A 27,322-nucleotide genomic window follows, 5' to 3' on the forward strand; every position below is an offset into this window, starting at 1 on the left:
GAGAGAGGGGTCAATGCAGGGCTAGAGAGAGGGGTCAACGCAGGGCTAGAGAGAGGGGTCAACGCAGGGCTAGAGAGAGGGGTCAACGCAGAGCTAGAGAGAGGGGTCAACGCAGGGCTAGAGAGAGGGGTCAACGCAGGGCTAGAGAGAGGGATCAATGGAGGGCTAGAGAGAGGGGTCAATGCAGGGCTAGAGAGGGGTCAATACAGGGCTAGAGAGAGGGGTCAACACAGGGCTAGAGAGAGGGGTCAATGCAGGGCTAGAGAGGGGTCAATACAGGGCTAGAGAGAGGGGTCAACACAGGGCTAGAGAGGGGTCAATACAGGGCTAGAAAGAGGGGTCAATGCTGTGCTAGAGAGGGGTCAATACAGGGCTAGAGAGGGGTCAATGCAGGGCTAGAGGGGTCAATACAGGGCTAGAGAGGGGTCAATACAGGGCTAGAAAGAGGGGTCAATGCAGGGCTAGAGAGGGGTCAATACAGGGCTAGAGAGAGGGGTCAATGCAGGCTATTCTGAGTGCTTTCGTGTGTAAATGTAACATGTTAAATGTACTGTATTTCATGGCATTTTGATCAGTTATATGAAATTGTGGATTTTTTGTGGTCTTTTTTCCCCATGTTAGATGTGCAAGTGCGATGAGTGAGAACATGTAGCGGTCAATGCTGATGATTCAGGTGGGTAAAAACATTATGACAGTCGATAGTAGCATTTTGATCAGCAGTAAGAATGTCTGTATTTCTGATTTTTCTGCTGCTCACCTGTATGATCATATAATATTATACACCATTTAGACAATGCTTTTATCCAAAACGACTTAGTCATGCGTTTTACCTACTGGTGGTTCCAGGAATTGAACATTGCACGCGCCATGCTCTACCAACTGAGATACAGAGGACCACTGAGACCATCTAAAAACAGATCTCTCTGTCTCTCACCTCTTGAATCTGCTCCTTCATCTCCTTGATGTCGTTCTCTCTGGGCTCGATCTGTTTCTTCAGTTCCTTGATCTTGTAGTCCAGGACAAACTTGAACTTCTCCAGCTCCTGGTTCTTCCTCTTCAGGTCGTAGATTCTCTTCTCCTGCAAAAAGGAGGAGAGGAGTTTTGTTACCTCTTTTATAACCCAAAACATGTCTCTGTTGTACTAATAGCTACTGTGATAGTTTGTGGCCTGTGGTAGTTCTGACATTTTGGTCAAAAATGAGTTATTCACATAGAGTTTCAGGCTGTCCTTTACATGTGAGACATGTCAGATAAAAAAAAAAGGACGTTTACGATTAAAAAAACATCTAAAATCAGAAAGGTCTGTGCAAACACCTTTTAACTCGGTGTTATAAGGTCCTATCTGCAATCTAATCACACAACACTGGGTTGTCAATCAAAATAACTATGTAAGAAAATATACTTATTGAGTCAAAAAGAGGAAGACATCACAAAACAGTTCCCAATACCGATTATCTCAGAACTATACAGTCTGCAGATAAAACCATATAGTTCCAGGTCCTTGATTATTGATATCATAGGTTCTGGTCCTCTTTATAAATGACTTAGATTTTTTATCACAACTTTTTCAGAAGACTGGCCATAACATAACGTAAGCTCTTTTTAAGGTCAAAACAAATAAATACAGGTGCCTTAGATCATGTTTTAGGCCCTTTGGAGAAGCAATGCTGTTTTTGTCTTGTTCTTTATCAATAGGAAAACCTCCATGGAAGGAGTATTTCACTAAAATTACAAACTTTTTTTTAACTTTCAGTGCTTTATCCACAGCATAACATAGTTCTCCATAAGATATGCACTGAGTTTATCAAACATTAGGAGCACTTTCCTAATATTGAGTTGTCTTGCCCATTCACCCTCTGAATGACACACATACACAATACATGTCTCAAGGCTTAGAAATCCTTCTTTAACCTGTCTCCTCCCCTTCATCTACACTGATTGAAGTGGATTTAACAAGTGACATCAATGAGGGATCATAGCTTTCACCTGGATTCACCTGGTCAGTCTATGTCATGGAAAGAGCAGGTGTCCTTAATGTTTTGTCCACTCAGTGTAGTGTATTTGTCATTTTAAGGAACTATTGCTTTAACAAATGTGTGATGAACATGAACTCATACTTTGGATGATGTGTTTAGAAAGAAGGGTATTTATCTTTATGTAATCATTAAATGTCTGTATTTTTCTATTGAAAGTGAAATAATTGTATCATTCTGTGCTAGATATGACCGTATGGCTGAACCCTGATAGGACCTTATGGCCGAACCCAGATAGGACCGTATGGCCGAACCCAGATATGACCGTATGGCTGAACCCAGATATGACCTTATGGCTGAACCCAGATAGGACCGTATGGCCGAACCCAGATAGGACCTTATGGCCGAACCCAGATAGGACCGTATGGCCGAACCCAGATAGGACCTTATGGCTGAACCCAGATAGGACCTTATGGCTGAACCCAGATAGGACATTATGGCTGAACCCAGATAGGACCTTATGGCTGAACCCAGATAGGACCTTCTGGCCGAACCCAGATAGGACCGTATGGCCGAACCCAGATAGGACAGTATGGCCGAACCCAGATAGGACCGTATGGCTGAACCCAGATAGGACCGTATGGCTGAACCCAGATAGGACCGTATGGCCGAACACAGATAGGACCTTATGGCCGAACCCAGATAGGACCGTATGGCCGAACCCAGATAGGATCTTATGGCCGAACCCAGATAGGACCTTATGGCCGAACCCAGATAGGACCGTATGGCCGAACCCAGATAGGATCTTATGGCCGAACCCAGATAGGATCTTATGGCCGAACCCAGATAGGACCTTATGGCCGAACCCAGATAGGACCTTATGGCCGAACCTAGATAGGACCTTATGGCCGAACCCAGATAGGACCGTATGACTGAACCCAGATAGGACCTTATGGCCGAACCCAGATAGGACCGTATGGCCGAACCCAGATAGGACCGTATGGCCGAACCCAGAATGACATTTCAGAGCCATAAGGTTCTATGTGCGATTGCACCCCCCTCCTCTGCACTTGAGGTACCTTTAGGGACCTTACTGGGTTATGAAAGAATGCTGTACTACATATTCAGTTGTATCTAGGAAAGATGTTCCAGAAGAAGAAGCTCATATAATCAGTGTCTCGTCTCCCTACCAATAACTAGTGCTAGAAGGTGGATCCAATACATATGAGGCCAATAGCCCCCTTATACAGAACGTGTCCTACAGTAGCTCATGTTTCTGTTAAAAAACACAAAACAAAAAACAACATTTATTTTTCTCCGTCTCAGTCCCTTTTCTCTTGTTTGATGCCTAATGAACAGGACCCTGTCCATCCCCACTTTGACTTGGATGGTCTCGTCTCTCTCCTGGATCTCCTTCTTCAGGCCCACAATGTGCGTCTCCAACCCTCCCCTAGCCTAGGTTCCTCCAGTACCTGTACCCACCCCATCCCCCTGCAGCCACCCACCACCCACCTTATCCTGGATGGTCTCGTCCCTCTCCTGGATCTCTTTCTTCAGGCCCAGGATGTCCTTCTCCAGGGACTTGATGACCCCTCGTAGCTTCTGCTGCTCCACCCTCAGCTTCTCAATCTCCACGTTGCGGTCGTCTATATCCTTCTGCAGGCTGCTGAACTGTCACGGGAGAAGACAGAGAGGGGAGAAGACAGAGAGGGGAGAAGACAGAGAGGGGAGAAGACAGAGAAGGGAGAAGACAGAGAGAGGAGACGACAGAGAAGGGAGAAGACAGAGAGGGGAGAAGACAGAGAGGGGAGAAGACAGAGAGGGGAGAAGACAGAGAAGGGAGAAGACAGAGAAGGGAGAAGACAGAGAAGGAAAAAGACAGAGAGGGGGACAGGAGAGAGAAGACATGTTTAAAGGGTGTGAATGAGAAGTGGAGATTCAATAGATTATAGAACAGATATTTCATAGATATAATATATTGTAGCAGTCTATACTGTATGTGGAAGCTATAACATACTGTATGTGGAAGCTGTAACATACTGTATGTGGAAGCTGTAACATACTGTATGTGGAAGCTGTAACATACTGTATGTGGAAGCTGTAACATACTGTATGTGGAAGCTATAACATACTGTATGTGGAAGCTGTAACATACTGTATGTGGAAGCTGTAACATACTGTATGTGGAAGCTGTAACATACTGTATGTGGAAGCTGTAACATACTGTATGTGGAAGCTATAACATACTGTATGTGGAAGCTATAACATACTGTATGTGGAAGCTATAACATACTGTATGTGGAAGCTGTAACATACTGTATGTGGAAGCTATAACATACTGTATGTGGAAGCTATAACATACTGTATGTGGAAGCTATAACATACTGTATGTGGAAGCTATAACATACTGTATGTGGAAGCTATAACATACTGTATGTGGAAGCTCTAACATACTGTATGTGGAAGCTATAACATACTGAATGTGGAAGCTATAACATACTGAATGTGGAAGCTATAACATACTGTATGTGGAAGCTATAACATACTGTATGTGGAAGCTCTAAAAAAGCATTTTATCATGGAATACTGAATGTAGTTAACCCATTGTTTCAAAGACATTCGAGGACTGGATATGAATAAGTCGTTGTGTTCTCTGTTTTTCTGTGGTCTGGTTTTTACATAATGAGTGGATTAGAGTTATTATACGAGTGGGGAACGAAAGAGTGAAGATAACTGTTATTTTGCATTCACCTTTTTCCTCATGACGCCCGTCTCTCCCTTCAGGCGCAGGTTGATCTCTTTCTCTACCCGTAGTTTCCTCTCGTACTTGATGCGGATGTCCTGGATCTCCCGGTCTCCGTCCTCCTCCATCTGCTTCTTGGACTCCTCAAACTCCCTCACCTGCTGCCTGGACTCGTCCTGACACTGAGACACACACACGCACACGCACACACACACACACACACACACACACACACACACACACACACACACACAAAATCAGAACTTAGATACACAAATATGATAAGCTTAAAGAGGGGCTGAACTTGGCTTTTCCGCCTGCTCATTAAGAAATGCTAGAAGCCACGAGCGAGAGCTGTTTTGCGGGTGTGGTTTGGTGTGTTACATTCGCTATAGCCTACCGTTGTGTGTTCCTCTTTACCCGCTGTAGTTGAAACAGCCACAGTATCAACCGCGTGATGCAGCATGACAACGTGGATTTGATAGATCAAGAAGCCCTGAGTTTCCTATTTTCTAGAGTAGTATCTTTGATGACAGTTTGTGATGGAGCTTGGCCTCGTACAAGAGGGTGAGCCCTCCAGGGTACATCCTAGCCCCATCCGCCCACCCCCAGACCCCCAGTCCCTACCCTCTACCCCCCCTCACCTGGCCCAGCATGAGTATCTTCTCCTGGAGCTTGGCTTCGTAGAAGAGGGTGAGCTCCTCCAGGGCGCGGCCCTTGCTGTCCTCCATGGCCTGCAGCTGCCGCTCGTAGCCCTCCTGCATGAGCTGCGACTTGAGCTGCAGCTCCTGGTACTTCTCGTACTCCAGCATCAGCTTCTGGTTACTGGTCGACTCTGGGGAATGACGAAGATGATGACATGGCGGCAGGTAGCCTAGTGGTTAGAGCGTTGGGCCAGTAATCGAAAGGTTGCTAGATCGAATCCCCCGAGCTGCCAAGGTAAACATATGTCGTTCTGCCCCTGGACAAGGCAGTTAACCCACTGTTCCTAGGCCATCGTTGTAAATAAGAACTTGTTCTTAACTGGCTTGCCTAGTTAAATAAAAAAATTATAAAAAATGTTCCTCTAACAGACACCTTTACCTTAAACAGTTTACACCGTACGGTGTGGCCCATGCAGGAATCAAACCCACTACTCGTGAAGGGTGTAAAATACGGGGCCCAGCAGGGTTATTGAATACAAAACTTGGTCTGAATGTTCTGTTGGGTGAGTTCTGTTGTAAAGTATTAAGAGGTTACATTCAGCTAAGGTCAAAAGGTTTCAGAATATTTTATTGAATCTTAAGAAATTGCATTCACGTGTGGTTACGTAGATTTTTAATTTATTTCTCTCTTACCGAAATCCTGCTGCTCTCTGGAGTGTTTCTCCACGACCTCCCTCATGACCTCCTGGTGGGACATTTCCTGCTTCTCTTTCTCCGTTTTCAGGACCTGCAACACAACAGATCAGACCTGGGTTCAATTATCTTCATCAATTAACGTTTACTTTAGCCTGCCTTGTCATTTTAAAAACTTTTTCTATTGGTTCTGTTGAAACAGGGAAGCTCAGTCAAGCCCAGATAAGAGTATTCAAAATGATTTCAAATAGTATTTGAAGCCAGCTCCGCAACTGAATAATGTATATAAACATATAGGCTGTGAATATGCATGTCTATATAAGCACAACAGACGGACCACGACCCTGAATGAAGGGTTCTCTCAAAGGAAAATGTACTGTGTTGACAAACAAACATCTGCACATTTGTCCCATACCAGGTGCTGCATTAGAGTAAACAGTAATGATTGTGAGAAATAGGCAATAGCTGAGTGAATCTGCTTTTAGCAGGCTACTTGAAGAACAGATATCTGCTTTTAGCAGGCTACTTGAAGAACAAACAACTGCTTTCCTTTAAGAGATGTAGTCTGCACAAAGCGCTCGTCGAGCTTCTTCACTCATAGGAAAACAGATATCTGCTTTCCTATAAGAGATGTGTATCAGGAATCAAGGTAAGACCCAAGTGCAGAATGTGTGAAGTAACAATGTTTATTGTAACCACTGGGGCAAGCAAACGACAGGGCAAGGCAGGCAGGGGTCGATAACCCAGAGCAACGGCCAAGGTGGCAGGCAGGCTCAGAGACAGGCAGTGGTCAGGCGGGCACAGGGTCAGGACAGTCAAAGGTCAAAAACCAGGAGAACGAGAAAAAGAGAGACTAGGGAAAAACAGGAGCTGAGACAAAATGCTGGTAGGCTTAAACAAGCAAGACGAACTGGCAACAGACAGAAAACACAGGTATAAATACACAGGGGATAATGGGGAAGATGGGCGACACCTGGAGGGGGGTGGAGACAAGCACAAGGACAGGTGAAACAGATCAGGGCATGACAATGTGGTCTGCACAAAGCGCTCGTTTAGCTTCTTCACTCATAGGAAAACAGATATCTGTTCTTCGAGTAGCCTGCTAAAAACATATTCACTCTCTACTGTAGTCTAGTGCTCACAAACAGTACCCTGCATTCGGCCTAATAGAGGTCAGGTAAGGTTTGTTATTGGTTGCATCCCTTTCATTTCAAGGCCCAGGTCAATAGTATTAGAAAGACGATTTAAATGCAGTGCAGTTCACCAGCCTTGATTCAATAGATGTACTTTATCTGGATAGCAGCATGTTTGGGTTTATTCCCCACATTCACAACAGTCTCAACTGCACACAGTATCAAGCGTCAACAGGAAGCAGGTGCAGACTCTAAAAAGGTTAGGTTGTGCCGTGGTACTGGCAGAACAATTGGGGCAATGCGTGTGCAATACAGAGCTCTATCCACAGCATATCCCAGTGACACAGAGCTCTATCCACAGCATATCCCAGTGACACAGAGCTCTATCCACAGCATATCCCAGTGACACAGTGCTCTACCCACAGCATATCCCAGTGACACAGAGCTCTACCCACAGCATATCCCAGTGACACAGAGCTCTACCCACAGCATATCCCAGTGACACAGAGCTCTACCCACAGCATATTCCAGTGACACAGTGCTCTATCCACAGCATATCCCAGTGACACAGTGCTCTATCCAAAGCATATCCCAGTGACACAGTGTTCTACCCACAGCATATCCCAGTGACACAGTGCTCTATCCACAGCATATCCCAGTGACACAGTGCTCTATCCACAGCATATCCCAGTGACACAGAGCTCTACCCACAGCATATCCCAGTGACACAGTGCTCTATCCACAGCATATCCCAGTGACACAGTGCTCTACCCACAGCATATCTCAGTGACACAGAGCTCTACCCACAGCATATCCCAGTGACACAGAGCTCTACCCACAGCATATCCCAGTGACACAGTGCTCTACCCACAGCATATCCCAGTGACACAGAGCTCTATCCACAGCATATCCCAGTGACACAGTGCTCTATCCACAGCATATCCCAGTGACACAGAGCTCTACCCACAGCATATCGTAGTGACACAGTGCTCTATCCACAGCATATCCCAGTGACACAGAGCTCTACCCACAGCATATCCCAGTGACACAGAGCTCTACCCACAGCATATCCCAGTGACACAGTGCTCTACCCACAGCATATCCCAGTGACACAGAGCTCTATCCACAGCATATCCCAGTGACACAGTGCTCTACCCACAGCATATCCCAGTGACACAGAGCTCTACCCACAGCATATCCCAGTGACACAGAGCTCTACCCACAGCATATCCCAGTGACACAGAGCTCTACCCACAGCATATTCCAGTGACACAGTGCTCTATCCACAGCATATCCCAGTGACACAGTGCTCTATCCAAAGCATATCCCAGTGACACAGTGTTCTACCCACAGCATATCCCAGTGACACAGTGCTCCCACAGCATATCCCAGTGACACAGTGCTCTATCCACAGCATATCCCAGTGACACAGAGCTCTACCCACAGCATATCCCAGTGACACAGTGCTCTATCCACAGCATATCCCAGTGACACAGTGCTCTACCCACAGCATATCTCAGTGACACAGAGCTCTACCCACAGCATATCCCAGTGACACAGAGCTCTACCCACAGCATATCCCAGTGACACAATGCTCTACCCACAGCATATCCCAGTGACACAGAGCTCTATCCACAGCATATCCCAGTGACACAGTGCTCTATCCACAGCATATCCCAGTGACACAGAGCTCTACCCACAGCATATCGTAGTGACACAGTGCTCTATCCACAGCATATCCCAGTGACACAGAGCTCTACCCACAGCATATCCCAGTGACACAGAGCTCTACCCACAGCATATCCCAGTGACACAGTGCTCTACCCACAGCATATCCCAGTGACACAGAGCTCTATCCACAGCATATCCCAGTGACACAGTGCTCTATCCACAGCATATCCCAGTGACACAGAGCTCTACCCACAGCATATCGTAGTGACACAGTGCTCTATCCACAGCATATCCCAGTGACACAGAGCTCTACCCACAGCATATCCCAGTGACACAGTGCTCTATCCACAGCATATCCCAGTGACACAGTGCTCTACCCACAGCATATCCCAGTGACACAGTGCTCTACCCACAGCATATCCCAGTGACACAGTGCTCTATCCACAGCATATCTCAGTGACACAGAGCTCTATCCACAGCATATCCCAGTGACACAGAGCTCTACCCACAGCATATCCCAGTGACACAGAGCTCTATCCACAGCATATCCCAGTGACACAGTGCTCTACCCACAGCATATCCCAGTGACACAGTGCTCTATCCACAGCATATCTCAGTGACACAGAGCTCTACCCACAGCATATCCCAGTGACACAGAGCTCTATCCACAGCATATCCCAGTGACACAGTGCTCTGTCCACAGCATATCCCAGTGACACAGTGCTCTATCCACAGCATATCCCAGTGACACAGTGCTCTACCCACAGCATATCCCAGTGACACAGAGCTCTACCCACAGCATATCCCAGTGACACAGAGCTCTATCCACAGCATATTCCAGTGACAGTGCTCTACCCACAGCATATCCCAGTGACACAGAGCTCTATCCACAGCATATCCCAGTGACACAGTGCTCTATCCACAGCATATCCCAGTGACACAGAGCTCTATCCACAGCATATCCCAGTGACACAGTGCTCTATCCACAGCATATCCCAGTGACAGTGCTCTATCCACAGCATATCCCAGTGACACAGAGCTCTATCCACAGCATATTCCAGTGACAGTGCTCTACCCACAGCATATCCCAGTGACACAGAGCTCTATCCACAGCATATCCCAGTGATAGTTTGTCCCAGAAACCTGTACCGCAGCCCGCAACTGTGGGCCAAGCAACAAATTAGCCCCCCAAAAAATCATAAATTGGCATTAATACGTGTCATATAAGTTTGCCAACATTGCAAAAGAAAATATATATATATCATTGAGTTAGTAAAGCAGCATACAAACATGGTCTCTTTTTTGTTTTCTTGAGTAAGGCAGCTCCAAAATTCTTTCTGTGATGGTGGGGCAAGCCAGCAGAAAATACGGAGCGTTGCTCTGTGATTGGCTCAGTGTTCTGTCACTCATGGGGACACTACGTCACCGCCAAGTCTAAGGGTAGACTTAAAAAATCTAGCCCATTGGGTGCTCCCATAGAGTTACATTAGAAGTGCCCATCCAAAAAGGCTTAAGGTCATTGGCCACAGATAAAAGGACGTCAAATCACGTTATATGTACAGCAGCTTTGATTGGACTGATCATGTCAACATCATACTTTCAAAATCTTAGCTAGCAGTCATCATCATGAATCAAGTCGACAATCTACTGACAAATCCTTTTAATCCTTGTCATATGAAGAGAAATAATGAAGAGAAATTATAGATGAAAAATATCGGTGCTCATCGGCCATTGGACATAAACATTACGCAACAAGTTGGAAATCGCCAATTCAACAATGACTGGTTTGGAAGGAATCAGTGGCTAACTGAAAGCATTGCAAAGCAATCATTAGCCTGCTATTCAGTGGAGTGGCTGATTAAGGGGCTTTAAAATGATAAACATTCAACACTGGCCATGCTGTCAATGAAGCATGATTTGTGCCGCGCTCAAATCAACTGTTAACTTCAAAATCTGACTTTAGTGAGTTTAAGACAACTGGGAACTCGGGAAAAACGAGCTACGACTGGGAAAATAAGCTTTGAACTTTCATCCAACACGGAATTGTAAATCGGGAACTCGGGACTCTTTCAAGAGCTACGACCTGAAGATCACTACGTCATCATGATTCAACCTTTTTTTTCTTCAGAGTTCCCGGTTGTCTTGAACGCACCATAAATCCAGAGAATGCCAGACTGATGACAAAATTTGCCCACGAAGGACCGCCGCTCCACCTTCCTGTTCAAGTGAGCACAGCACAACAAGGTGAGTCCAAAATTGTCTTGTATGCTGCTGCATAAATGATGTAATATTAGGGAGATATGTATATTATAGCTAAGAAAGTAATACTAAGTGTATGTTGAGGAGTAAGATGTTAGTAGCCCATGTGCCTCACCCTAATAATTTGGTCTATTTACCCCTCTTAATTTCACCTACTGTTCTGACTTGGTGGTGCACATGTAGCCTATAACTTGTTTTAGAGAAATGTAATCATCGAATATTGTAAGAGCTTTTATTGTTTGCTTATATACCCACTTTATTTATCCTACGGTTCTGACTTGGTGTACAGGGAGAACACTGTAAGAACGGACCATGTTCTGAATTCTGTCGCTGTACATTTCAAAAGTGCTGAACAGATAGTTATATTGACTACGTCCGTCCTAGCTCGCTCATGAATGTCTTAATCAAAATTACGGATTGCCTCTGATCCGCTTGTCGTCCCCTTATGCCATAGTTTGTACATCTCAATTGTCAGTAGAAACCACATTTGTTTAAGTAAGTCAGCCATATCAGCTATGTTATTTTTAAAGTCAGTAGATGAGGCTGAATGAACTGTTTCGCTGCCAGACAAGGCTCCGCTGATAGCCAGGTGTAGCAGTGGTATAGTGCAATTCATGCATTGTTTAGTGTTGTGTTGTGTAGTGGCTTTGCTGGCATGCATCCCACATGTATTTTTTTTGCCCACCAAGGGGCATGCTAAAATACATGATAAAATCGCCACTGGTTGTACCTGGTTTTTGGTCTTGAGGGACTCGATCTCTTGGACAAACTTCTCTGAGAGGTCCTTGATTTTCTCGTTGTAGTTCATGTCCTTCAGACGCAGCTGGTACTCATTCTCCATCTTCAGCTCCTCCACACGGGTCTTCAGCTCCATCATGATCTGGTTCTGTTACAGTAGAATAGAACAGTAGAACAGAACAGAGTAGAATAGAGTACAATAGAACAGAATATAGTACAATAGAACAGAATAGAATAGAACAGAGTAGAATAAAACAGTAGAATAGAACAGAGTATAGTTTTTGGGGGGACAGAGAGTAGGAAGGCAATGCATGATCAAGAGCAACAACCTAGACTACGATGAAGATAACCATTTACATAATCCTACTAGAGGCATGGAACTCAAAGCATTAGTAGCAATGGGCAAACCAGATGTAAATCAAAAGACATGCTAGTATCTCATGTTTTAACTGTATTTTCTCTCTCCCGTATGTCGCCCTCTTTTTCTCCATAATCCATCATGGCCAGTACCTTCTCCTCTAGGTCTGACTTGGTGATGAGGATCTCCTCAGCGTAGGTGATGTCCTTGTCTCTCTTCAGGCCGCGGCCCTCCTTGTCTATGATCTTCCAGATGAGCAGACAGCCGTCCTCAGACACCGTCAGCAGATACTGGTCGTCGAACGTGATCACCATCTGAGTGGGGACAAGGTAATAATAAGAATAGCTTTTATTTAAGTGTTCAGGTGATACCTCCTTGTTTCATTCCGTTATGAAACACTTTCTCCTTACTGAACAAGACCAACGTGATCATCATTATTTATATTTGTTCATTCAGTACAGGTAACTGCCAAAATAAAGGAAACACCAACATAGTGTCTTAAGGTGTTGGGCCAGCAGGAGCCACCAGAACAGCTTCAATGCACCCTGGTATAGATTCTACAGGTGTCTGGAACTCTATTGGAGGGATGAGACACCATTCTCCCACGAGAAATTATATAATTTGGTGTTTTATTGATGGTGGTGGAAAAGTCCTAGTCTGGCCTGAGATATCATAGATCTCAAGCATCAATTGATCTACACGATTTGGACATTCCTAGATCTGTTTGTGCTGTATGGTCAAATCTTACTGTAGTCCAAAGGGGTTGGAATGACAACACAAACAGATCTTTCAGGTACTCCACAATTGAATGTTCTGGGATTGGGCAAAATGACACACACCCACCTTGGTGACAGCCCCTGAGTGGGCCTGGTACTCAATCCAGTCTTTCTGTGTGGATAGAGGGTACTTGATGGCCCTGACGGTCCCGATGGAGGTCCCTGCGAAGAGCATCCGTCCCGAGCGGGACATAGCGATGGTGGTGTAGGCCACGTCGTCCGCTGCCACCTCCCTAAGGATCTGAGAACAGTTTGTCACATAGGTACAAAGCACAAGCCCGGTCCCAGATCAGTTTATGCTGTCTCGCCAACACCTATGGCCATAGTTGGCAAGGCAGCACAAACAGATCTGGGATCACGCTAGTACACCATGTCATTCCCACTAGGGGCTTCTTCTCCTCACAGTGGCGAGGCAGGGGAAGAAGTGGCTTCCTCTCCTGACAGTGGAGAGGGAGAGGAGGGAGAAGAGGGAGAAAGATGAAACTGGGCCAACATTCTGCACATTTTCTCATCGATGAAACCATAGAAATGGATCTCTGTGGATGAAACATTCAATCTAAATGCAGTTTTCTACTCCCAAGACTACAATTTGTTCCCAACACAGTTACCTAAACTAAGTTTTGTAGACTTGACTCATTGGCAAACTTAAAAAAAAAAAAATGATGTTGTTTAGAAGGAGAGCAAGGGAGAATTCAAGTTGTTGCACAAAGTGTTATCTAGGGAACCACCCTTAGCTGAGGGTATAACCTCAATCCCACCTGACAGTCTTGGATCTCCTTAAGGGTACAGTCTGTCCCCACAGCGAAGATAGTCTTGGCATCGGGCGAGATGGTGACGCCAGTGTAGCTGCAGGACTTCAGAACGCTCTCCGACTCGCGTTTGCTGTTCAGCGTGTTCCACTCGTACACGGCCCCGTCCATCCCGCACGACACCAGGCGACTGTCGTCCGTGCTCCACACGATGGCCCGCACCTGACAGACATCATTTATACACAATAACAAGTCAGACAGCAGGGAGACGTAGTAGTGACAGTCAGCTGGGTTTCATACACAGTCTCTGAGGGAAATGATGTTTGATGAGTATAGGACCATACATTTTCCTGTTAAGGGAAAACACACCTTTCCATTGTGGCCCTTCAGATTTAAGAGGTTGTCAAATGTAGTGGAGGAGTAGATGTGGATGAGGTTTCCGTTGACAGCAGCGAACATGTGTCCCCCATGGCTGAAAACACACTGGCAAGAGAGAAACACAGACAAGCAACAAGACCTGGCTTATTATTCCATTGATCACAATACAATATGAATTCATTTAGTTAAACTGACAGTATCTATAGGGAAGTTTATTTTGACATGGAGTACCTGTAACACACACACATACAGTACCCCACACACCCCACCCCAACATCAACCCTTCCCCCACCTCTCTGCAGCCCCTGACAGTGAACTCCTTGAAGGTCCTAACATCGTCGATGAGCAGGTTCATGAGGCGCAGCTTGTCGGAGAAGCCCACCAGGATGAAGAGACCAGAAGGGTGCAGGGCCACGCTGAAGGCCTCTTCCTGGAACTCCTTATGCAGCTCCAGCACACTGACACAGGCAGGAGGAGAAGACTCTCATTTAGAACACAGTGTTAATATAAACCTGTGGTTGATTGGCTACGCTCCAGGAGGTTAGTACTTTTTATAAATCTATTTGGTGTAAATCATGCTTTGGAGCCAATAGGAGATTTGCACTAACGTTTGAATTGAGCGTAGATTTCCCAAGTAGGGTGACCACATTTAAAATACTCAAATGAGGGACAATGAGAGTGTAGCCTACATGTATATATATATACAGTAACAGTCAAAAGTTTGGACACACCTACTCATTTCAGGGTTTTTCTTTGTTTTACTATTTTCTACATATATAGTGAAGACATCAAAACTATGAAATAACACATATGGAATCATGTAGTAACCAATATATACCAATATATTTTAGATTTTAGATTCTTCAAAGTAGCCACACTTTGCCTTGATGACAGCTTTGCACACTCTTGGCATTGTCTCAACCAGCTTCATGAGGTAGTCACCTGGAAGGCATTTAAATTAACAGGTGTGCCTTGTTAAAAGTTAATTTGTGGAATTTCTTTCCTTCTAAATGCATTTGAGCCAATCAGTTGTGTTGTGACAAGGTAGGGGTGGTATATAGAAGATAGCCCAATTTGGTAAAAGACCAAGTCCATATTATGGCAAGAACAGCTCAAATAAGCAAAGAGAAACGACAGTCCATCATTAGTTTAAGACATGGAGGTCAGTCAATGCGGAAAATGTGCAGTCTCAAAAACCATCAAGACCTATGATGAAATTGGCTTTCATGAGGACCACCACAGGAAAGGAAGACCCAGAGTTACCTCTGCTGCAGAAGATAAGTTCATATTTGCAGGCCAAATAAATGCTTCACCGCGTTCAAGTAACAGAGACATCTCAACATCAACTGTTCAGAGGAGACTGTGTGAAACAGGCCTTCATGGTCAAATTGCTGCAAAGAAAACACTACTTAAGGACACCAATAAGAAGAAGTCTCTTACCAAGAAACACGAGCAATGGACATTAGACTGTTGGAAATCTGTCCTTTGGTCTGATGAGTACAAATTAGACATTTTAAGGTTCCAACCGCCATGTCTTTATGAGACGTAGAGTAGGTGAACGGATGATCTGTGTGGTCTGTGTGGTTCCCACCGTGAAGCATGGAGAAGGAGGTGTGATGGTGTGGGGGTGCTTTGCTGGTGACACTGTCTGTGATTTATTTAGAATTCAAGGCACACTTAACCAGCATGTCTACCTAAACATTCTGCAGCGATCCGCCATCCCATCTGGTTTGCGCTTAGTGGGACTATAATTTGTTTTTCAACAGGACAATGACTCAACACACCTCCAGGCTGTGTAAGGGCTATTTGACCAAGAAGGAGAGTGATGGAGTGCTGCATCATATGACCTGGCCTCCACAATCACCCGACCTCAACCAAATTGAGATGGTTTGGGATGAGTTGGACCGCAGAGTGAAGGAAAAGCAGCCAACAAGTGCTCAGCATATGTGGGAACTCCTTCAAGACTGTTGGAAAAGCATTCCAGGTGAAGCTGGTTGAGAGAATGCCAAGAGTGCGCAAAGCTGTCATCAAGGCAAAGGGTGGCTATTTGAAGAATCTCAAATATATTTTGATTTGTTGAACACGTTTCTGCTTACTACATGATTCCATACAGTATGTGTTATTTCATAGTTTTGATGTCTTCACTATTATTCTACAATGTAGAAAATAGTACAAATAAAGAAAAACCCCTGAATGAGTAGGTGGGTCCAAACTTTTGACTGGTACTGTATATCTTTTTTGGTAAATTAGTGGTGTTTTAATTTGTTGATAAAATGCGGGACATGACTGTTTGGTTGCGGGACGCAGGACAATGGGCCAAAACACGGGACATATGGTCACCCTATTCTCAAGTTTTGTCCCACAATATGAATAGAATGGAATGGAATGAAAAACGCTGAAATATATAATCTAGAGACAACAGACGTACACTAATGGAGAACACAGTTGGTGGTCGATTCCATTTCAATTCAGTCAAATCAGGAAGTGAACTAAAAATTCAGATTGAAATTTTTCCCATTGAAAAGAAAAGAGATAATCTCTTACTTGGTCTCAAAGTTCCAGATGCGTACAGAGTGGTCCAGGGAGCATGTGGCGATGAGGGGCTTGCGGATGCAGATGGACAGACCTGTGATGATGTTGGAGTGAAACGAGTGGGACAGGAACTCAAAGTGGGCTTGCTCCCCCTGGTGGACAACACAGAGAAATTGAGTTTAGTGCATGAGGCACACAAGCCTTTCAACATCCCAATTCTCTACTCTTCTGCTCAAAGTGTGCACTTGTTAACTTACTTTCATGCACCAATCCAATTATTTGAAATGGAAAGGGGAGGAGTGTACAAGTGCCCATTACGGGTGAAAGGATTGTCTAAAGGGAAACCAATATGGTCAATATACTTCACTTAGACATATCCACACTCAATCTCAGGCTCTCAACTATATTCCTCTGGATTGGAAGGAAGGAATGACAGTAGGAAGGATAGAAGGACAAAATAGGACCATTTGGAGCTAACCTAACCTGGACCTAACCTAACCTGGACCTAACCTAACCTAACCTAACCTGGACCTAACCTAACCTGGACCTAACCTGGTCCTAACCTAACCTGGACCTAACCTAACCTGGACCTAACCTAACCTGGACCTAACCTGGACCTAACCTAACCTGGACCTAACCTGGACCTAACCTAACCTGGACCTAACCTGGACCTAACCTAACCTGGACCTAACCTGGACCTAACCTAACCTGGACCTAACCTAACCTAACCTAACCTGGACCTAACCTAACCTGGACCTAACCTGGTCCTAACCTAACCTGGACCTAACCTAACCTGGACCTAACCTAACCTGGACCTAACCTGGACCTAACCTAACCTGGACCTAACCTGGACCTAACCTAACCTGGACCTAACCTGGACCTAACCTAACCTGGACCTAACCTGGACCTAACCTGGTCCTAATCCTGCTGACTGTGAGCCCAGCATGCTTTAGCATAGAATGCCATAGCAGCTGTTCACCTTGCACACATCCATATGGTCTATATCATATACCAGGGGTTCTCAAAGTGGGGTCTGCGGCCAGATCTCAAAATAAATCAACTGAAAATAGGTCTGTTTGAGATACAAGTTGGAGGCAGAGAAGGCTGGGGGGAGGAGCTTTAGGAGGTTGGGCTCATTATAATAGCTGGAATGGAATTAATGGAATGGAGTTTCTATGTTTGTTACTGTTGCATTCCTTTCCTTCCAGCCATTACTATGAGCCTGTCCTCCTATAGCTCCTCCCACCAGCCTCCTTTTCCTCAAACTTGTATCTCAAACAGACCATTTAAAAAATGCTTGCTAGGATTTCATACTGCCTTGGATGAGCTGGCCAATCAGCAGTCTACTCACATGAATATTTTTTAATGACCTGTATACCCCCACACCATTCTGTTGTTGAAGTACACCCACACCATTCCATCACAGAAAAGTAGCTTTTTAACATAATACATTTTTTTTTTTAAAGAAAACTAAGTATCACTCATATTGTCATTAACTATAGGTCATACTTCATAGAAATCTGTAAACACTGGACAGTTACTTAAATACTGAATTTAAAAACAAACATAAATGCACTGTAATTTAAGCTTTAAAACTGCAGAGTTCTCTCTCTTCCCCATGACAAAATGTGTATAATTACAGGAAATTAATGTTCTTTCTTCCCCATGACAAAATGTGTATAATTACAGGAAATTAGCTTGAAAACTGCAAAATGTTCTCTCTGATGCCAAGAGGAGGTCCTTTAAAATGTTCCTTCCCAGTGACTTGGTTCGTCCGGCGATGCACTGCCAAAGTCATAGTAAAACTCCTTGTATGCTATTTTGATCAAACTCGAGTTCTGATTATGAGTTGGGTTCCTGATGAATTGGGTTCCTGGTTCCTGATAAAACAAAAAGGGTCTCCGGCCCTCCTGTACTATACATACAGGCCTATATTTTCACTATATCACTGCTCACCTTGCTCATCTCAGCAGAGGACAGGGTGATGCTGTAGAGCTGACCACGGTCTGTACTGGTGACCAGGGTCTCTTCTGACGGGCTGATACACAGCGTGACCATCTCCTGCTGCTCCGCATGACTCGGCTCGTTGCTGCACGGGTCTGCAGGGATCTGACACACACACACACACACACATTTCAAATGAATGAGACCTCCACCACCACCTCCTGTTTTGTTCATTTAGAAGTCAAGTTATCATGTCATCCAAACATTGACATTACCCTGATCTCCCTAGTCTTTCTGTAGTTGTCCTTCTCCTCTGTCTTCTCAAACAGACACACGGTCCCTGGGCCGGCGGAGCAGGCAAAGCCCTTAGAGTAGGACGTGATGGCTGTGACCCTGGGCATACGGGCTGGGGCTGCCCCCTCTGACTTGGCCTCCTCTGGCTTTCTCCTCTCTAGTTGTCTGTGCCGTGAAAGGACAGTCATTTGTTATCCATTTGAGAATTACATCTGTTTATGATTAGGATCAGACGGTCCAATTGTCAATGGGGTAAGTGTGGTAGGATTCCCCCTGCAGGAAGCATTTCTACAGACAGGTAGCCTAGCAGTTAAGAGCGTTGCGCCAGTAACAGAAAGGTCGCTGGTTCAAATCCCCGAGCAGACTAGGTGAAAAAATCCTGTCTATACCCTTGAGCAAAGCACTTAACCCTAAGTCATCTGCTAAATGACAAGAAAAATACCATTATTCTAAATAGATGCTAGTGAGCAGCGAGTGCTTAAAAAATAAAGAACTACGTTGTCATAGCATAACACTTTGATAAACCAGAATAGTCCAACGTTATGAATAGAATGGGCTTGGAAGCAATTTGACTAGTAAACTCATGGGTACACTCGCAATGGCTTCCTGTTATTGTGATGCAATAATTTCCATGGTATTTTGGAATGTTCTATCAACTGATGCTGGATTGCCATGGTAATGTAGAATGTTCATTCAAATGATGCTGGATTGCCATGGTAATGTAGAATGTTCATTCAAATGATGCTGGATTGCCATGGTAATGTAGAATGTTCATTCAAATGATGCTGGATTGCCATGGTAATGTAGAATGTTCATTCAAATGATGCTGGATTGCCATGGTAATGTAGAATGTTCATTCAAATGATGCTAACTGATGTGGCTCATGTATTTTTTGTAATAGATGTAGTAAAGAGGTCAATGGAATGCAGACCGTAGAGGATAGAAGGACGAAAATGTTTGATTGATTGATCGGTCATCCTGTCTGACCTGTCTGCCTCCTGCGTGGCAGGCTTGGTGGTGACGCTCATCTCCCAGCGCAGGTCACCTGACTCGAACACCAGCAGCCTGCCCGCCTCTGTCCCCGCTATGACACGCTCCTCGGACATCCAGGTGTGCGACAGGAAGTTCTGGGACTCCAGCTTAAGGAAGTTGGACTGCTTCAGGGCGCCCTCAGCATAGCGGAAGAGCTTGAAGACCCCATTGCCGCTCACGCAGATCTGGGTGTTGTCCTGCGGGTTAAAGCTGACCTGGGGGTGATGAAGATGAAGACAATGAAGATGATGATGGGTCTTTTTTATTTTTTATTGTACCTTTATTTAACCTTTATTTAACTATGCAAGTCAGTTAAGAACACATTCTTATTTACAATGACGGCCTACTGGGGAACAGTGGGTTAACTGCCTTATTCAGGGGCAGAACGACAGATTTTTTACGTTGTCAGCTCGGGGGATTCAATCTAGCAACCTTTCAGTTACTGGCCCAACGCTCTAACCACTAGACTACTATGTAGTTGTTCAGTGTGTGTGTGGTTGAGTATGTTATGCTCTGTTCTTGACTTGGACTGAAATAGGTGCTGGTACTCATTTTGGATGCTGGTACTGTTTATATTTAGGTGGAGGAGCTCCACAATACTTGTGAGCTAATATTCTATGAGAGGAACAGGAGCTCAAGCAGTAGTAAATCAGAGATGCTGGTACTCCGGTGAGCTACTTGCCCAAGTCAAGCACTGGTTATGCTTGCTTTTCGGTCTGTCGATTATAGGTGTGTGTGTGTCAGTGTGTGTACGCGTGCGCCCATAAGATATATACATCCACAACTGTACCTCAAAATGTCACACTTTTCTTTTGTTTTAATTTCACCAAGATAAAATACCATCATGAAGTAGAGGCCCACTTCTCCCGTCTCTTCTCTCCTCTGGTCTGCCTATATCTGTCTCACCCACCTGGTTGATGGGGTTGGTGGACCCTGTCGTCTTCACTGAGGCCATGACCTTCTGCTTCTCCCACATCCAGTAGAACAGGGTCCAGTCGGGGGCTCCTGCCTGCCCTATCAGGTACTTGGAGTCGGGGGAGAAGGCCATGGAGACAAATTCCAGCACGGGGACCTCTCCCCCACTGAGCACCTTTCTCTTCCGGCTCTGCTCGTGCTGCAGGTCGTACACGGTGATGGTGCCCTTCTCACCACGCTCTGACACGGCCAGGTAGCGGCGGTTGGCGCTGATGGCCAGGGCCTGCATGCCCTGACTTTTCTCTGTGCCTATGAGGAAACATTGAGGGGTAGTGCACTACATAGGGAATAGGATGCCATTTGGGACCAACACCTAATGTTGTATACGAGGTTTTGGTCTTTGTCATTTTCATTTAATGAAGAATACCTTTATTTAACCCTCCTGCTGTGTTCCAGTCGAATTGGATTTACAAGTTTTCTCTCTGAAAAATGTACTTCATTTAATCTTATTGTCATAAGGTTCCATGACTTTGTCCACACTGGACATCTGAACACACAAAATTCATTTTGATGATTTTCATAAAATGTTGTGTTTTATTTCACTTTTGTACACCTGTGGTGTTCCTGGTCAAAAATGACCGGTCTTTAGAAATGAATGGGTGAGACTACGATTAGTGTATAAAATGGTGGCGCAGTGGTCTAGGGCACTGCATCGCAGTGCTAGCTGCGCCACCAGAGTCTCTGGGTTCGCGCCCAGGCTGGGCTGGGTTCGCGCCAAGGCTGTCGCAGCCGGCCGCAACCGGGAGGTCCGTGGGGCGACGCACAATTGGCATAGCGTCGTCCGGGTTAGGGAGGGTTTGGCCGGTAGGGATATCCTTGTCTCAGTCCTTGTCTCAGTATGTAAAATGTAATAAAATGTATGCACTCTACTGTAAGTCGCTCTGGATAAGAGCGTCTGCTAAATGACAAAAATGTAAATGTAAAATTGATTCCCAGACCCCCACATGCATGTGTGTTTGAACACACACACACACACCTCACTTGGCTTCCATGGCAACCCCCACGGGAACCTTTCCCAAATAGAATCTTTTCCCCACGGGAACCACACCTGTTGGCATTCTCACAAACAATCGCAACATTGTTTCAATAATATATAGAACTTTTCTCGAGGCTCTGGTATATAAAGCTTTTTTGAGGCCTTGCTCACAATTCACTCTGTGGCAGCACAATGACCAAACAATATACTGTATGGATCGCTGCAGCTGTACACAGCCAATCTGTAAATAGCCCATCCAATCTACCTACCTCATCCCCATATTGTTTTTATTAACTTTTTTCTCTTTTGCACACCAGTATTTCTACTTGCACATCATCTGCACATCTATCACTCCAGTGTTAATTTGCTAAATTGTAATTACTTCGCTACTATGGCCTATTTATTGCCTTACCTCCTCACGCCATTTGCACACACTGTATATATACTTTTTTTCTATTGTGTTATTGACTGTATGTTTGTTTATTTCATGTGTTGTTGTTTGTGTCGCACTGCTTTGCTTTATCTTGGCCAGGTCGCAGTTGTAAATGAGAACTTGCTCTCAACTGGCCTACCTGGTTAAATAAAAACGTGAGACTCTTGATCATATATTTGATCATGACACTGGTGAGGAGGAGAGAGTCCTTGTTAAACTTTGACACAAAGTAGTCTGTGATAAATAACACAAAATGTTTCATCTGAGTATTTGATAGTCAAAATAGTCCATACATTATGATTTATTTTACTCACAAACAAGTTGTATGAGCTCAGGTCAATGAGGCCTACAGGCCATAAATAGCAAATAGAAGTTCAAAACTTGTAATGTTCACAAGAACTTAAGTTGGTAAAAAGATGTAACACAACATTAGGTGATAATATATGTATTATTATGGATTTCTAATCAGCTATAATGGGGTGGTCATTTTGGACCGGGAACACAGAATTAATTAAGATGAAACGAACACAACAGGAGGGTTAAACCAGACAAGTTGATTGAGAACACATAATTTTCAAATAAACTTAGCTAGCTAACTAAACGCATATGATACTGTATGTACACTGTAAGAGAAAATAAGTATAACTAGCTCAAATGTATACTGTTATCATTTGGGAGCAACTACCTGGAATGAACCTCTGACATCTCTGGTCAATGTTGTAGCGTACACAGTTGTTTCCGCATGGGAAGATGACAGTCTGCTCATCGAAGTAGCAAATATTATTTATTACTCCTGTCCGCAAACCGAAGATGTAGTGACACTGGGCTACAATCGAAGCCATTGTTCAATCCGGTAACACGTTATTAGAACCAACTGTTCGAATGTCTGTAAGGCAAAGATAACAAACTTAGCTAACCAGTCATGGATTGCAAACATACAGCCAGGCTAAATTAGCAGTTAGCGTTATAGCTGAGCAAGTTCTGTTTGCAATTCAAGCTAACTGGCTTGAAATACAGAGACACCCACTCTCGTGCATTGACACTAACCTGGTCCGTAGTTGAAACTTTGCAAAAAAGTTAATATTAGCTAGCAAGTTATGCACGGTTGGAACGTTTAGAGAAGTGAATCCGTCTTTCTAAAAAATGTTTTTGTGCATCATGTTTTGCAGAACGGACGTGTTTCTCTAGTGTATGTGGTTACCAAGGATACATGAAGCCGGAGCGATACTATAGCAACCATGGAGAATGCCGCGCAACCCTGGACCATTGGATGGCGCCAAATACTGAACATTCTCTAGATGCGATTGGCTTTGGCGTTTAAATACTATCCAAGTACTACTTATCATTTTAATATCAACATCAGAGTCATTTTTTATTGCACATTACTCTAACACTGTAAGACAATTTTATGCTCAAAATTAATCCATTGATCTGTGTTTTAAAACTCCCAACACTCATCTGTGACACAAGACTGTATTAATATTCATGTACGCATAATGTCGGTTGTAATTAGCTTATCCACCCACTGGTTGTTTGAAGTCTGGAAAAAAATGTCATGAATCAATAAAAAAAATTGTGACTTCCTCATATTCAATATTCCCCGTGTGAAGGTCGGTGTAATGTAATGCTTGTCTGAATTTGGATCAACATTTAAGAAATACTGAGAGCAATAAGATCAGGCTAAAATTATAAGGTAATCTTAAAACTATAAGCTATTCCTTATGTACAAATGTGATATTAGCAATGACACTGTGTTCCTGTTTTTTGCCATTCAACATTGAATCCGTATAGATTTTCTCCTGGTCCAAGAGTCACTGTAATACAAAGAAATTGGACGTGTTGTGTTTGACTGGTCTGACAGTCAACGGAATCACATGAAGCACCCAGAGAGACTTTACAAAGAGATCTTCTTCTTATATGTACTTTACACTAAAAAACGGCATCAAATCACACAGGCCTTTACATGAAACCAGCTGTTTAGGAACACGTAATGACGACAGCGTTGATTTTCTGTTATATGTTTTATTTCATGAACACCGCAACATGGCTGTGAATATAATACAACTGAACTGACTAATTAACTGAATGAGGAAGAAAACATTATTCCTGATAAAGACAAGACAAAAAATAACAAGGCAAATCCTTTTTTTTTTTTTTATATAAACAAATATGGGATTATATTTGACTATCACAAGCTGCTATAAATATGACTGTTAAAAATTATTAATTAAATAATTAAACAAAAATAGCTTCTGTAAAAAGTAAAAAATTTCATTTCCCCCCCCCCCCAGAAATGATAGCAGATTATTTTTGTGTTGTTGTTATTTTATCCAATGGTTGTTATTGTGTGTACAATGAGAATTGAAACCCCATGTGCATAATGAACTACACTACAAGGTGTAACATGGTAAAAATGTCAACAGTGACTTAGCTAAGTCTTTGGTGCCTGTATAATTGCACAACAGAAAGGGTAAAGATGATTTTTCTCAAGTGGATATATGGTGTAAGGATGCCAACCACATGACCTTCGCCCTCACACAGTGTTCTGGGAAGAGGAGGCATTTTCCAGTGAGCTGCTCTCTGACCCTTGGCTGCTTTGGGGATGTGCGTCTGTAGTAGGAGAAAGGAAAGACAACATTGTGAGCACGCCAATCGAGTTGTCTACCTCAGTTAACACCAAGTGTGGTCAGAGCATGCATTTATTTAATTTAACCTTTATTTAAACTAAGCAAGTTAGTTAAGAACAAATTCTTATTTACAATGACGGGCTACCCCGTCCAAACCCGGACAACGCTGGGCCAATTGCGCACTGCCCTATGAGAGTCCCAATCACGGCCGGTTGTGATACAGCCTGGAATTGAACCAGTGTCTGTAGTGACGCCTCTAGCACTGAGATGCAGTGCTTTAGACCGCTGCGCCACTCAGGAGCCATCAGAGAATGTAGAGGTAGATGGTATGAACTGAGATTGTGTTTGACTGTGTATATATGCCAATAATATCTGTAAGAAACTGAGAAATATAATACAATTTTGACCTGTCTCTTAATGTACTATGGAAATGTTCCACTGTTCTGCCATTATCAGTCGTTACATCCTCCGCAGCATTGAGGCCTCAGTGGCAGAGCAAGTGACAGTGGTCTCTATGACATTATGCATTCCACTAACACATTATGATTGCCAGCAACAGCCACAAACACACGTACTTGTTCCATGTTCTCTGTCCTTAGGTAGAGAAGGCTGTGGTGGTGGATGCGACCTCAGAACCAGCTCCTCCGGGTAGCTTCCAGGACGAATGTCACTGCCATGGGGGTGAGGGGCAAAGAATGGCGCTCTGCCACCCTGGGTGCAAACCATACACATTCACATACAAGCAAATCCTTCCATGTTGTCAATGTTAATTTTCACAAAAATAGCCATACACTGTCATGGCATAGTATGGATTGCAAAAAAATATTTTATATGTCATGTCATAGGCATACTGTAATGTCCTCAACTGTAAAGCCCATTTTGACAGCACATTTACTTCATTATATATTTTTTAATTCTAATGGTTTTTGGTCTTACGTTTATAGGACCTGCCTCAGGAGGGTAGTGCATCGGGCCAGATGGTGGAAAGTGAGGGAAACCCACTGGACCATTCCCGACCTTGAACGGCCCTGGTGGTGGCAGCGGCATGTTCACCAGAATGGCTGGGCAAGCCGCGTAGCCATTGGGGTAGCGTGAGTAGAACTTGAAGGGGAACTGCATGGCCACCATTTCTCCAGAGTACATGTCTCTCTGACCGCCAAACTCCGCTATAACATAGTCGCTGGGGAAATGTGGGCCGCCTTTGTGGAGAAGTAAAGGGAAAAAAATGTAAATGGGAGTTTGTACATACAGAATTATGTGCAGGCTACATAATCACAAACGCTGAAACGCATCCCAACAAGATAATAAAAAGGCGCGAAATTAGAGCTCTAAAATTCAATAGCAACCTAACCATGTTAGCTAGCTACCCAGTTGACAATGTTTATCAACTAAATCAAAATATATATCGTTTATTTATTTATTTTTTATTATGTTTTTCATGAATGTAACGTTAGGTAGCGCTACAAAAACACATGCATGTTCAGTGAATGTATTCAACAAAATAATGATCCACTTACTTCGACTCATCACTGAAGGCGCATCCTGAATCCCACTCCAAGGTGCCCCGTAACGACCATCTTCACCGCCATAATCACCACCTCCAGGGGTGGACTTTCTCTGCGGTTCATGGGTGATCCATGGGCCATGGCCTTCTTTGGCAGCCCTGTCATGGCCCACTGCCATGGGGACCTCCATCTCCGCATAGGTCCTACCGTCTGCCTCTTCAAACCGTTGTGGTGGCATCTTGATGACTGTCTCTGTACGTGTTCCGGGGCCAGGAAACATCACTCCAGATGTGTCAGGCAGATGTGCGCTTTCCTCCCGGCCGCTCAAAGTGCCATCAACCGCTGTATCACCGGGCCTTGACCACGTCAAATTAAGTGCTGATTCTTCTTTGTTAGTTTTCTTGATCCGTCTTTGGAATGCCATTATTTTCGTTCTCTCTGCAATCAGAGAACATTTCCAACAGTTGCATTTAAGAAATTGACACTGTCCCGAATGTCCCTTGAGTTGAACAATGAATCCATGATTTCTGCATCTGGCACACTTTGGGTTTCGCGGACTTTTTTGCGGTTTGTAAACATTTGACATGATTAATTCTACTTAGCTAGCTAGTTATCCGCGATCAAGAAGCCTGCAAGTCAAAGCGAAAGATAACCGAAAAAAGGCTTAATTTTCCCACTGATTTTGTTGCTAGCTAGGCTTGTCACGATCATGAGCTTTCAGTCAAGAGACTTTTCACTCAGGAACAACACAATGTAAAGCGGCGGTGCCACGTGACGTGAAACCTTGTATCTATTTGGGCGTGGGAATAGTTTACAAACGTTGTTCACATGAGCGTCTTCAATTAATTGCCCAAAATACAAAATGTAATTTAGCAAGTTTCAGAATGGG

At 44.2% G+C, this 27,322-nt stretch overlaps 1 protein-coding gene across 1 annotated transcript in view; it reads right to left on the bottom strand.

Moving 5' to 3' along the window:
* cfap57 (cilia and flagella associated protein 57) overlaps positions 1-23,143 on the bottom strand; it is a 32,741-nt gene extending 9,598 nt beyond the window's left edge. The window contains exons 1-18 of the mRNA XM_038963365.1: positions 22,987-23,143; positions 20,828-21,141; positions 19,835-20,132; positions 19,459-19,487; positions 18,867-19,040; positions 18,604-18,756; positions 16,660-16,799; positions 14,408-14,573; positions 14,107-14,220; positions 13,747-13,959; positions 13,056-13,229; positions 12,365-12,526; positions 11,847-12,002; positions 6,054-6,147; positions 5,361-5,551; positions 4,725-4,898; positions 3,486-3,644; positions 935-1,078 (exon numbers count right to left, since the gene is read on the bottom strand). Of these exons, the coding sequence (XP_038819293.1) occupies positions 935-1,078; positions 3,486-3,644; positions 4,725-4,898; positions 5,361-5,551; positions 6,054-6,147; positions 11,847-12,002; positions 12,365-12,526; positions 13,056-13,229; positions 13,747-13,959; positions 14,107-14,220; positions 14,408-14,573; positions 16,660-16,799; positions 18,604-18,756; positions 18,867-19,040; positions 19,459-19,487; positions 19,835-20,132; positions 20,828-21,141; positions 22,987-23,143 (3,012 nt within the window). The remainder of the gene's footprint in view (positions 1-934; positions 1,079-3,485; positions 3,645-4,724; positions 4,899-5,360; positions 5,552-6,053; positions 6,148-11,846; positions 12,003-12,364; positions 12,527-13,055; positions 13,230-13,746; positions 13,960-14,106; positions 14,221-14,407; positions 14,574-16,659; positions 16,800-18,603; positions 18,757-18,866; positions 19,041-19,458; positions 19,488-19,834; positions 20,133-20,827; positions 21,142-22,986) is intronic.
* Positions 23,144-27,322: the final 4,179 nt, after the last annotated feature.

Source organism: Salvelinus namaycush, chromosome 25 (genome assembly GCF_016432855.1).
Source record: "Salvelinus namaycush isolate Seneca chromosome 25, SaNama_1.0, whole genome shotgun sequence".
Lineage (NCBI taxonomy): Eukaryota > Metazoa > Chordata > Actinopteri > Salmoniformes > Salmonidae > Salvelinus > Salvelinus namaycush.